General features: G+C 47.3%; 1 protein-coding gene across 3 annotated transcripts in view; it reads right to left on the bottom strand.

The window, feature by feature from the left end:
- Positions 1–651: 651 nt before the first annotated feature.
- MAD1L1 (mitotic arrest deficient 1 like 1) overlaps positions 652–12697 on the bottom strand; it is a 385605-nt gene continuing 373559 nt past the window's right edge. For 2 of the 3 annotated variants that reach the window (XM_052773151.1, XM_052773154.1), the window contains one exon: positions 652–1782. In XM_052773151.1, the coding sequence (XP_052629111.1) occupies positions 1624–1782 (159 nt within the window). In that variant the 3' untranslated portion in view covers positions 652–1623. The remainder of the gene's footprint in view (positions 1783–12697) is intronic. The other variant, XM_052773153.1, reaches the window with a different exon arrangement.

Here is a 12697-nt window from a genome sequence, read left to right as displayed (position 1 = left end):
GGCGGAGGAGCCGAATGCGGCTGACGTCATGATTCATTTTCCCCATGACTGAGGAAGGCGACTCTCAGTGCCACGTCGCGCATATGAATCAGGCAGTGTTCCCCTGGCACAGCATGTCAGGCAATTCATCTTCCACCAGGACTTCTTCAAGCAGAAGAGAAAATGCCAAACTTTTGCTATTGCACTTTCCTGCAAACCCCGCGGAGAGGAGGGCTGGGGAGATGGGGGCTGCAGCCTCCCCAGAGCACACACTTGTCCCTCCACCTCTGATCAGTTGGGTCTATAGCAGCTATTTTCTGTGCCTGTAGACACATCGACAAGTCCCAGAGTGACTTCAGCATGCACGGCCAATCCTGCAGCCATTGTGAGCATCTAAGCCAACTTTCTAGCCTGCTACCTTCTCTCCAAGCTTAGGAAGTACGTTCCTGCTCATATCAAGAGGAAATCAATATAGACAGAAGTTCATAACAAACTAATCTGTTTTACAGCATGAATGACACTTGCCTGGGAAAACTGAGATAATGACGTCCTCCCTTCTCAGAGCAGTACCAGGATCAGACCATTGACGGACGATTCGTTATCATGCTTTACATGTGGGAGAGCACAGGGGGAGCACAGTGTATATCCCAAATAAAGGAGTCATGCATCCAGTTTGGGAAATGACACTTTATTCTTAGGACAGAAGAGCTATATCCGTTGTAACACAAAATGTCAGACTTCAGGGTGTGCTCCATCCTCCATGGAGGAGAGGAGGAGGGACACCCCCAGCAAGGTGAAGAGGTACCCACAGCCTGGTGGCAGGCCCCAGGCTAAACCTAGCAGCAGTGAGCACACCACAAAGGGCTCCCTCCCACCTCCTGCAGTCCCGAGATAACCAAGAGCCCAAGAGTCTCGGTGAGGAACAAAAAGCATGCTAATGACATCTGAGCACACCACACAACATAGAGGTGTCAACACAGGTGTAGGGTCTTCAAATGGCCATTTATGCTCGTGCTTTTCTGCTGAGTGATGGCAGACTCAGGTAACTGGATATCTTGAAAATAATTTCAACCCTGTTGAGTGATAAGCCGTTTGCGAGAGCAGGAGGTATCCGCAAAGAACCTGCTACTCGTGACTGATCCTTCCCCAGGTCCCTGTCCTCAGGGACCAAGCCCTTGGCTCCCATTAGGAGAGGACAACCACAGGGGTTGGAAGCACCAGCCTCCCGCAAGGCTCATCTCTCCGCTGGGGCCCAGATTTGGGGGATCCTTTTGGGAAAAGCTGCGAACGGTGATGCTGTGGCTCCTCAAACCAGCAGTTCCCACCTTATTCCTAGAGAGATGCTGAGACAGTCTGGGCAGTGACGAACACATTTCCCAGTTCAAAGGCAGGAATTGGGTCTTGGCACAGGAGAGCCCTGGGATGGAGCTAGATTTGCCCTCCCACAGGAGGGAAATGATGCTTTTCAGAGGAATTGGTATAGTTTGGGAATCAGCATGAAAGAAGGGGGAAGAAGCTGTTCCCTGCAAAACAGAAGCAACCCAATACCACAAATTAAGGGTGGGAGGGGAGAATTTGTCCTCGCTACCTCAAGTGTCCTGCCCAGAAGTGCTCCACACCTGGCCGGTGGCTGGCGGTGGGACGCTAAGCAATGGTCTGGCGGCTGAAGAGGTCGAGGGTGAGGGCGCTGAGGAAGGCTGGGATGCTGTCCTGACGAAGCAGGTGGAGTTCAATGAGCTCCCGGATGGTTCGTGAGAACTCTGTTTCCAGAAGCTGCATTTTTCCACCAGAGGAGCTGGAGGCCTGAAGGGAAAGAAGAACAAGATCATTAATACGACAGGGGTTTAATTCACCTCCCGTGACGCAGGGAGAGCTAGTGGCATCGCCCTGAAGCCTCCTTTGGCACGGATCCGCCTGTAATCAAGGACACGTTATCTGCTGCAGCGCAGGTGTTCAGCACACGGCGTAATTGGGCTGTTACGGAGTCGTGCATTTCCAGCATCCCCACACAGGACCCCTGCGTGAGCCTTCCCCAGTGACAAACGGGGCACTGGGGAGATGAGGGGTTTGACCATCCTGGAAGGAGGTTGCACAGGGGCCAGGCTGTGCCACCAGCACAGAACCAAGGTGCCCACATCGGGGTCACCGTCGCCATCACCACCCAGGTCTCGGGTGGCAGGAGCTACGTGCAAGGGCTTTCTCTCCATGAAAACACTTATCCCTGAAGTCATTCTGCTTCTGTAGGAGGAAGCAGACCTGTTCCTAATTAATGCAACTCCTTCCCAATGAGCTGCTGATCCACCCTGCATCTCTAAAGTGTTTCTGGATGTTTAAATCAGCCCGGCAGCGCATAGCCGAGAGCTCCAGAGGAATTATTCCAGAGATGCTCTCATGGAAATAAGGAAACTCAACATGTGGGAAGACATTACAAATCTCCTGTAACATATAAAACAAGCAAAAAAAAGCTAAATGCAAGAGAAATAAGGAATGCTTGAAGCCTCTCCTGCCCCTGGAGGCACGAAAGCAGCTTGTTTATTAATAAACAGCAAAAACATCACAGCGCAAATGCTAATTTTTTCCCCTGCCATTTTCCTCTTCAAAATGCTCCCGTTCCTAATTGCTCTGCAGGTCTGCTTCCCGTCGGAGCCGAGGCGGGGCAGCGCGGGTGGTGCCGGGCAAAGCCAGCATCCCCCCGGGGTGTGCAAGAGCAGGGCAGACCCCCACCCCAGTCAAAGGATGCCAAGATCCAGAGCAGAGGATTGCCACGTGAAGGGAAAAACGTGGCTGTACCTGCTAGGAGAGAAGGGAAGCGATAACTGCCGAGAGCCCTGGGGAACCTGCTTGGTTTTGATTTCATGTTCTCAGGAGCCTGGACTCATTTGATTATGAACTTTTCATGTATGTGTCACTTTGGATTGCAAAGAGCGCAAGGTACTGAGAATGTCCCCGTCACCCCTGAGCCAGGCAGGGAATCTAAACAAGGTTTCTGTGTGGAAAAGTAAATTAGCTTTTGTTCAAATCTCCTCCACTTTGGCTTGGTTGTTTTTCAGCAACTCCAAAGGATGTTCAGCGATTTAATCCGCTGCTCACCGGAGCTACCCGACTTGCTTTCCGTGCATCCGATGTGCCACTGGATCAGGTTAAAGAGGCTAAGTAGGAAGAGGGCAGAGATGGCAGATGAAGAAACCAGTTGGAAGCACAGGGAGGGACGTACATCCACAATCCATGTAAAGCCAGAGGCGCAGCGCGAGGCTGTAACATAGCTAGGAGCTAGTACAGGGGCTGGGTGCTGTGAAAGCAGCACAGGTTTTGTTTTGCAAATCCCCCTGGATTCAGCTGACGGGAAGCGCCGGTTTCAGAGGAAGGTCCGAGTATTATGAATGCATCGCTTGTGTCTCCAAAGTCAGCGCTGAATTGGATTCATCTAAAATGGGAATTCAAGCTCTGTATGAAACACACACTGCCTCCTTCGCAGATTTAAAACACTCTTTGGGCACAGAATTAATTTTCTAAGAATTTACAAGTAAATCCATTAATTGGTTTACTAGTTTAATTAATTAAAGCAAGTTCCTTAAGAAATTCAGCATCCCGTGCCAGACCATTTTCTTGTGTTTTATGATCTTGGAAACAGAGTAACGTAAATGTTTTAAATTTCCCCTCTACTTTGAGCTTACTGGCGTCCTGGGTAAAGGCTACATTTGAATAATTTCTTTTTTATGAGATTAATGGTAATTTCTCTCTACTATTCTTCATAACCATTTCCTCCTTCAGCAGAGGCAGAAGAATAATGTCCAGAGAAAGTTACGTGAACAAATACATGCTTCTGAGAAGATTGTTATTTCCCATTGAGTTCAACGGGATTGTGGTTTTTCTGGGTTGTTGGATGGTCAAGGGAGGCACTGTCCTCCCCCCTGTGGCCTCTGTCTCCCCAGGAACTCAAAAAAATGCAAAAACCCCCAAAAGCTTCCAAACCTCAGCCATCTCAACCAGGTTTCTTATGATCTCTTCTGTAACAGGAACAAGGCAAAAAGGCAGCCACTTAGAAAAAAAGCAATTCTTCTTCTGCCAGGAGATGTTTACATGCTAACTTTGAGGATGGATGCACTTGCAGTTCAGTTCATTCAATCTCACACTCCTTTTAAAAAAATTCAGAAACTTTTTTTTTTTTTCCCTGGGAGTGTTTTAAAATTGCTATCATTGTTACCTTTCTTATTACTTGTTTTTATTGCTCTTTTTTCTTCACCCATCTGTTCATAATGTAGTATAGACTGGGATATATATATATAGATTTGTTGCTTTGAGTTCAACAGCAGGAGTACCTTTACAGCATGTGCTTTACAAATAAAGTGATTATATGAAATAACAGCAATATGTTCCCATTAATTCACAGGATTTCTTTTCAAACGCCAGTCTGCACCCTGCCTGGTGCACCCAGCAAGCCACAGGCAGAGAAGGAAGCACTGGGGTGGGTGGCGTGGGAGTGGGAGCGAGCAGGGTATCACGACAGGGGAGGGGGATTTGCAGGGCTGTGCGGGAGCGAGGAGAGGGAGGACACTGGAGGGGATGCTCTGCTGAATAAACGCTGCAGGGTCTGGTTGTTTCATGATGGTTTGGATGAATGGAGAGCATACCTGCAATTCCAGCTCTAAAAACTGGATTTATGAAAGATACGAAGATGAAGGTTCCAGCGGTTCAAAGCTGTAAGGGCGCTCGAGTCCTCCTCTTCACAGTTCATAGCTAGGACTCCCTCCGCTCATTTTTAATCAATTTTTAAAATTTAAAAATGTCTCAACCCTCAAAGAAAAACTCCTGGACATAGCCCCTGCTAACAAGAACTTGCAGGTGACAGCACGTACCAACTATTCACATGACACACTCCACGTAATGCAATCGCCATTCACTCCGGTGATGAACCCCTGGGAATTCTAAGTTTAGATGAAGCCAAAAACCACCCAAGCTCATCTAGGAAGAAAATGTGAAGCTGAGGAACCTGAACAAGTGTCACTGATCCACACGGACAGTCCATGAGTGGGAAAGGGGCAACAGAGACCAGAGCATATTCAAACCCAGCCCTAACTGCTCTGCGCCCAACACTGTTGGCACATCTTACTCAGAGCTACATCACTACAGTGTGCTGTTGCTTTTAAAGAGAAGTGTGAAAGAAAAAGCATCAAGATTTAGAATCAAAATGAATACATGGGATCAAAGGAAAAGCTGAGCCTATGAGTACCCCCACCTGCCCTGCAGTCAATGCATAGAGGAGTCAATGCAAGAGGACAATTTGGGGACCACCATCACGCTTCACTCCCCCTTTCCCCGCCGTGCTGAGTGAGCCAGCCAAGTGCAGCGCTTCACTAGAGATGCAAATATTCCCCCCGTGCCCCCAGTTTCCCTGAGCATAGAGCAGCCCAGGATGCTGAAGCTAAGTACTATGAGAATACCATCTCACAGGTACTCTTTACATAGACCTATATTGGTTTCTTCTAATTCATGGAAAAAATCTGCCTGGCTCACTAAACTACTGAGATTCAGGTCTATGTTATGTTTTATTCAGATCTCAAATACTTGCAAAAGGAACGATTCCAGCTTTCGCTAAGCTCCGTTGCCAGTTCAGTCTGATTTAAGGCCTATCGGGGCCTCTTCTAGAAAAGCAATGGAAATCAATCTTTGCCCCGTGTTACCGCGCACTCGGTTCTGCTGGTGGGGGGATGCGACTCCTGTCATAGATTTGAAGGGTGACACCCCCTTCTCCTCGCAGGCTGTGCTACCCCATAGAGCAATCAGATCAGCGGGCAGGTTTCACTATATTGTAAAACACAAGACGACAGGTCTATTTACCACATGGTGACATAAACTTGCAGTAGCTGCTCCTGGATCTGCTCAGAGAAAGGAGCTGTTAGTACAATTGTTTTTCCACACGAATCAAGATCAGCTGCTGCCTGCCAGAAGGAAACACCATAAATCTTCCTCTTAACCCTGGAAATTGGTAAATTATTCAAGGCTTTATAGTTTAGATATACATATAAAAGTCTCTCAACCACCAGCATGGTAGAAAAGCAAGTTCTCTCCAGCAGGGACCATCTCAGCAAGGAGCAGACAACGCAGAAGATGCGGAGGAGCAGCAGGCATTCCCAAATGTCCTTGCTGGGGGATGGACCTGCAGCTGGCCAGACTGGGCTGGTAATGCAGCAATAAAGGACCATAAACAAGGCTCGCTCAACTGTTGTCGCTTCAACATAACATACACAGGGCTTCTCACTGCACTGACTCTGCTGAGATGGCTCTTTGCCCCCATGCTGCTGTTGCACAGAAACCCTCCCTGAAAGCCAAGTCCCAGCATTTACTTCTCCGCTTGTTCCACCAGCTGAGAGGTAGCTATGTCAAAAGTGTGACAGTGCCTCCTTCGGTCATCTACAAGCTAACATATGGTTCAGAAGTGCACTCTGAACTAGATATGCCATTTTTTTAGTTTCTCGTATGACCTTTTCCCCTTGTCTCTGACATATTTTGGTAGCTAAAAACAATGGATGCCCCAACTCTGGCTCCAAAAGTGCCATCAGCTATGAACTGGCATGCAGTGTGACTTTAATCATGCAAAGGATGCTTCTTGAAAAATACTGGTTGAGCATATGACCCAAAGTCCTGTAGACCTTCAGACTCTGGAATAAGATTGAAAAGAGGGTGGTTGCATGCCCCAAGGAGAAGGCTGCCATGGGGATGTGGTATCGTGAGAAAACATGGGGTAGAAATGCAGAAAAAGGGAGAAGAGGGCTTCAGCATTCAATACAACTTGAGATTTCAGCATAAAGCAGGGATATTCTACCTCTGATTTCCACACCGAGAAAGCACAACAGCCTTTGGGGATGTGATTCATGCAGGTTATGTGTTCCTGCATCTTCAAACACCCCCCCACCAAGTGCCGGAGATGGAGCTCCTGAATGGGTTTTGGCGAGTTGACAACAGTGATGGTGGAGCTTTGTGCCAGGCGCAGCAGGCAAGAGAGTTGTGTCTCAGCTTGGGAACCCCAGTTCAAACACCTCTGCAGCGTGAGGAAGGATGAAGTCTAGGACTTTGGCAGGGCTGCCGGAGTGGCTTTCCACCCCTTGGCACAGTCACAAGCCTTTGCTTTGCAGATGCCGCTCAGCCATGCTCTGTGGTAGATGGTACTTTTCAAAGCTAAGATGTATTACGGGTCAAAATGAGCAAGTGAATCATTGCCCAGTGACATTTACCCAGCGAATGCATTGTGGAGGCACCATCTCATCTGCTATACTCCTTCCATAAATCACTGTCCGTGCTGCATCCCTATGTACAACTGCTCTGAATACACAGAGCAAACAGCCCCGCGCGTGCTGAGGGAAGGGGCACCACGGCTTCACATCCGAGACTCTCTCCCTGCTCTGTTCAGGTCCACAGGCTCCTCTGGCATTATGGGCCATGTTGTGGCCACGTTCTCCTCTCTCTGCCCCAGTTCCTACTGCCATTTCCCTTGTCCTTGTGGTGTTCCCCACCCCACCTTGAAGCTTGCTGTAATGCCTGCTCCCATGCGGGTTATGCACATCTCCTCACCAGATCGATCTCTTTGGCAATTTGCCTTCATCACTTGAATCCCTCAGACCTCCTCTTCACATGGGACAGTCATTCCCCTTTCCCAATGCCTTCCCCCATCAGCAGAAGTCCTCAGGGTCGGCTGTGCCATCTGATCATCTCCCAAAACCTCCGCAGTGCTATCGCTGTGTGTGCCACAGAACCTCTGCCACCAAGCACCTTGGGCACATCGGTGGTCCTGACAGCCCCTCGCCTCCCTCTGACGCCTTTGACGTGGTGCCCACCGCCTGCCCCGGCACCCATTAATACACATAAACCCTGTCACAGCCCAACAAACCTATTTGAAAATATCTTTTAAGAAGCTGCCGGCTCTGACCTTTAAACGAGAAAATCCTTTTGTTTCTGCCTCTTGCTTCGGATGCTGAGATTTTTCTAAATGTCAAAGGCCGCCTTGTCCACGTGCGGATGTTGAGGGGGGAAACACTGATGCCAAGCAGGCTGGCACCCTCTCCCCGGGTCTGTAAAGCTGATAAATCACCACTACGGGTCACTCCAGGCAGGCATACACACACACACACACACACAGGGCAGCCCACCAAGCACAGAACCAGCCAAAAAACTGGAGTGCCCAGCAAATACCCAGGGAAAACACCGTGTATGTGTGTGTGTGTGCGCGCACGCACATGTGGAAACTGCCTGCTGAAGTTATAACAACCCAAACACGAGGTTTTGAGATTTAATTGCTCAAACTTGGCTCTCTTGGGTGATGATATCATTATCAAAATCCCCCAATTGAGTTACGCCTCACCAATCAATCTCTCCTAAGCATCACACACTGCTCAAATACCAGGTCCCCAGGTAGCCACTAAATCACTTTAATTAGAGGCTGTTCATTTAAAATTAGAGAAATATTAAAAAAACAAAAAACCCACATTGTACCATAAGATGTGCTTACGGCTGGAAATATTTATGAAGTTATTTAGCAAACTGTTTACTGGTTTCCTTCTTCTTTTTTCATGGTAATGGGAAGGGTTCAGCTGGCCTGATAGGATGCCTGCCCAAGGTAGCTCTCGCAGGATGTGCAGCTCTTCATCAATCAAGTCACCTACCTTTCAAAAATGACCATTCCTTGTCTGCAGCAAAGTTTTTCCCCCTTTAATATCCTCTTTGTAACCCAAAAGAGGAAGAGTACTTCTTTATAATAATTGCTTCTTGCCAAGACCTCTGACCTCTGTGTCGCCAGCTTGCTATATAAAGTGAATTTATGAGGCAGAGAGGGATGGATGCCTGTAAAGGGCCTTCCAGGAAATGTAATGAAAAAGCTGCTTTTAGCTGCTGAGCAAAGAAAAGCAAGCGCCTGGCAATGCCAAGAAGAAAATTGAAAGCTGGGGTGGGATAAGTGAGAAACAGCCCTGCGTGCACTGAGATTTATAGCAAACATTTCCTTTCTCTTTCTTATTATTCAACATTGAGATGAACCACATCCCCACAATGTCTTTCATGCAAGAGGTCAGCTCGTATACTTCCATCTTAATCAGAAACACAACCCAGGCCTATGCACATGAGTGACAGAAGTGATGGAGTTCTGGATGCTGCACCAGCTCAGCAGCAAAGAAACACAGAGTGGGGCATATTGCACAGCAGTGAGTTTCTCCCTACAGCTAGATGTTTTGATCTATGTGAGCTCTTCTGCACCCAGTGTAAAAAATGAAACATGGAAAAAAGAGCAGGGACGTGTGCTGAAGAGCCTGCACCCCTCTTGATGGGGAAAACCGGTTGGTGTTAATCCTGGGGGACGGTGCTCTGTGCAGTAGAGGGCAAGTCAGCACCTTCTCTCAAAAGGTTTCCCCTACAGGTTAATGCCCTTTAGACTGTCAAATGTGATGCCATAAAAATAAGATCAAAGGCTTTAAAATAAAGGAAGCATATTTTTTGATTCATACTATTACTATTTTATATCTGAATATTCCTATAGAGCTTTTCATCCTGGAAGACAGGTCTTTGAACTGCTGTGATTTCACCTATCACTGAGGAACAACCCCCGGGGTAAAATGTGACAGCTATTATCAGGGTGCATTAATGTTACTCAACAGTTCAGGACAGACAGAGACAAATATATCCAATTTAAATCATAGGTTTGAAGAACTACTGCTCAGTGTGGATTAATACCCATGCATTTTCCAAAAGTGCTTTGAGAGTTTTAAAGGACAAGTACTGAAACTAAAATTCCCTGTCTCATCTGAAGGATGCATTCAGCTTCCCACCATTACACTGTAAATTGAACATCAGTATTGTCAGAGAGGGAAGATGGTAACATACGTGATCCACCCGCAGCATCTACTTTTGCATCCACAGATTCTGATGGGGATCTCCAAACCGACTACCAAGGAGATTCACCCTGTGGAGATTTGTTGAGATGATACCTAGAAGTGGTTCAGCTGAATACAAGACTGGTGAGAGTAAATAACAGCAGACTATTCACATCACAGAGAAAGGAAAATTGCATGGGATGTCCACTCTAAACTAATACTGGCAGTAGGCTTTAAGCCAGGCCTTGAGATCATAAATTACAAGTTTTTAACAGGCGTCAGGACTGCTAAATAGTGTTCAGCAGCCAAGTATGTTTATAAACATCAACCGTGAAGGAGTATAGATGAGAGCAAGGCACAGGGCTCACAGAATTTTTCCAACCCCATCCTATAAAAATCCAAACTATGAAATTAAGCCTTCAAAGCCAATACCTCAATAAAAGGCTCAGGATCTTTACAAATCAGTGTCTTTCCTTGACATACAGGGAAGCTGTGCTGATCCCCCAGCCACAGCTATCTCTGACCTACAATGAAGCCCTTCAGAAAAAGCAGCCAAACGCACATTATCCCAACTGCTGTCACAACCATGCGCTGCAGAGCTGGACTGATCCAGCACCCAGGCTGCAGCTTTCCAGCCATCTGCGAGGTGACCGTATTGGACTGGTCAAGCTGCAGAGTGAGTAGCTAACAAGCATTAACAACATCTAGCCCATGTGTTCTGTCTAGTAAAATGCCAACCCATCTGCCTGTAACATTAGCAACTCCATAGAAGCCATATGCAGGAGAGACATAAATTAGGGAGAGAAAAATCTCCCGTTACTTTCTCTGAAATGACTGCAGTTGTAGCCTGCAATGCTAGGGACCGGGTGTTATTTAAGTTCTGTTTTCCCAGCCAAATCACAGCCTCATGGAGCTCTCCAGCCCTGCCATCCAGAGGCAGTTTCTGGTCTGTGCCTGGCCCTGATGAACATGTTGGCTTGGCACAAAGGGAAAAGTAGGTGCAACTCAAACCAGGTCCCGAACCTCTCTCCCAGCAGAGCCAGAAGCAGACAGACAACTTGAGGGAGATACCAGGGACTGGCAAATGAACCCAGTGCACAAGAATCCCTCATTTAGACAGGGAACTAATTTCATTAATCAGCCAAGTTGCTTATCACATTCCTCTCCATCTCCCTTGCTGGGAGGAGAGCTGGAAGCACCAGAGGAGCAGAGAATCAAGAACATGGGACTTTCTGGAACATGAGAAGGAAGCACCTATGGGAGAAATGCAAAAAAATCATCTGTGTGGGGTTTAATTAAGATGGCCTGGTTCCCAAAGCGGGGAGATACTCCACTTGTCAACTGCAGCTGTGAGCAGGAGGTCTATAAGAGAACGTAAGCAGCTAAGTTTGCAAAACCCTGCATCAATGAGAGACGGCTGAAACCACAGTGAATTTTGATGGCAACTTTCTGCTAGCTGCCGCGTTGCCTGGGAGATAGGCATCCACTCCCCAGAGCAAACCACTGCTCACCAACCTGCAGAACTTGCTGGAGCCTTCACCGCTCACTGAGTCACGCCAGGCATGCGCCGTTCCTCTGCTTAGCTGCTTCTGCATCAGGCTCCTGCCAGGGGCCCCTGCCTTCCCTTCTCTGGATTAGAGCAAATAAGCTGGAAACCCCAAGATTCATCCCAGCTGAAGTGCCTGCACATGACAACAGGGTGCAAACAGGTCGTACAGACTTCAGGACTCACCAGCTGCCAACTGGAAAAGAACCCCCGCGTTTGGGAGCTGGGCATCTAGTTTTGCAAGAGATGGAGGGTGAGTCCATGAGGCTGGGAATGGTTAACTGAGCAGATTACACACGCCTGCGAGGCACGTCTCACTGGAGCGACTGCTACTCTGTGATACAGCAGACAGCAGTGTGTGATTAATATATTTATCCTCCTCATCTTTTTTGTATCCTTCTGGAAGCCTTGTCATAAGCAGGGTGAACGGAAGGCTAAAGAACTGAACAAGAAGATCCTGTGATCTAATGGCTCAAGAGACCATAAGTGATAAACTTAATGACAAGCAGACAATTAGACCTTAGATATGTGGCTGAAGGATGGGACAGTATATGGAGCATGCCTGTTCCCGGCTCATTGAGTTTGCAAGGCTTGTGGGGGAAGGAGTAACAGATGGACCTGATAGCAGATTACAGCTGAAATTCTCACCATGTTTATTCATTACCCTCTTCTAGCTCTTGTTTGTCATCGTCTGGCACCCCGGGCTAAAATGCAGGTTTAAGCCTCACATCAAGGAAATTGGTGACACATATTAGTCACCTCTGCGCAGAGCCAGTGCTCTGCATTACACTCAGTGCTACGGAGACCAATGCCGCCGCTCAACTAGGAGCAAGAAGAATGGTCAATAATTACCTCGTCCTATGGGACTGTGTGACTTGGCTATAGTTATGATCTACCAAAGTGGAATTTAAGTGCTGGCTTTGGAAATAACATTAGCAACATCAATAACCAAATTTCACAATCATTGCATGAGTTGAGGAAGGCGCTTTTATTGCTCTTGCTTTTTTGCTGGCTCACATTTTCTTTGTTTTTCTTCATCTGAAATCGCTGTCATCAGCATGACTGTCAACAGGACCAAAGAGAGCATGACTTGTCACTACCCAGAAAGTCAAAGAAAGAAAGGAAAGTTGATTTTGAACATGCAGAACATTTTTCTTTTGTCTTCAAGAATGAGTTTTAACCCTTAAAAGCTCACTAACCCCCTGTGGGGAAGCACATTTCTCAGACTGCATCTATAGCCATAAGTTGAGATTCATACTGGGGGAGAGAACTCATTATTTAAAAAATTTAACCATTTCTTTCTCAACTTCAAGAC

The sequence above is a fragment of the Harpia harpyja genome, chromosome 21, assembly GCF_026419915.1.
Source record: "Harpia harpyja isolate bHarHar1 chromosome 21, bHarHar1 primary haplotype, whole genome shotgun sequence".
NCBI classification, from domain to species: domain Eukaryota; kingdom Metazoa; phylum Chordata; class Aves; order Accipitriformes; family Accipitridae; genus Harpia; species Harpia harpyja.
This window is presented reverse-complemented; position numbering and strand designations above follow the sequence as displayed.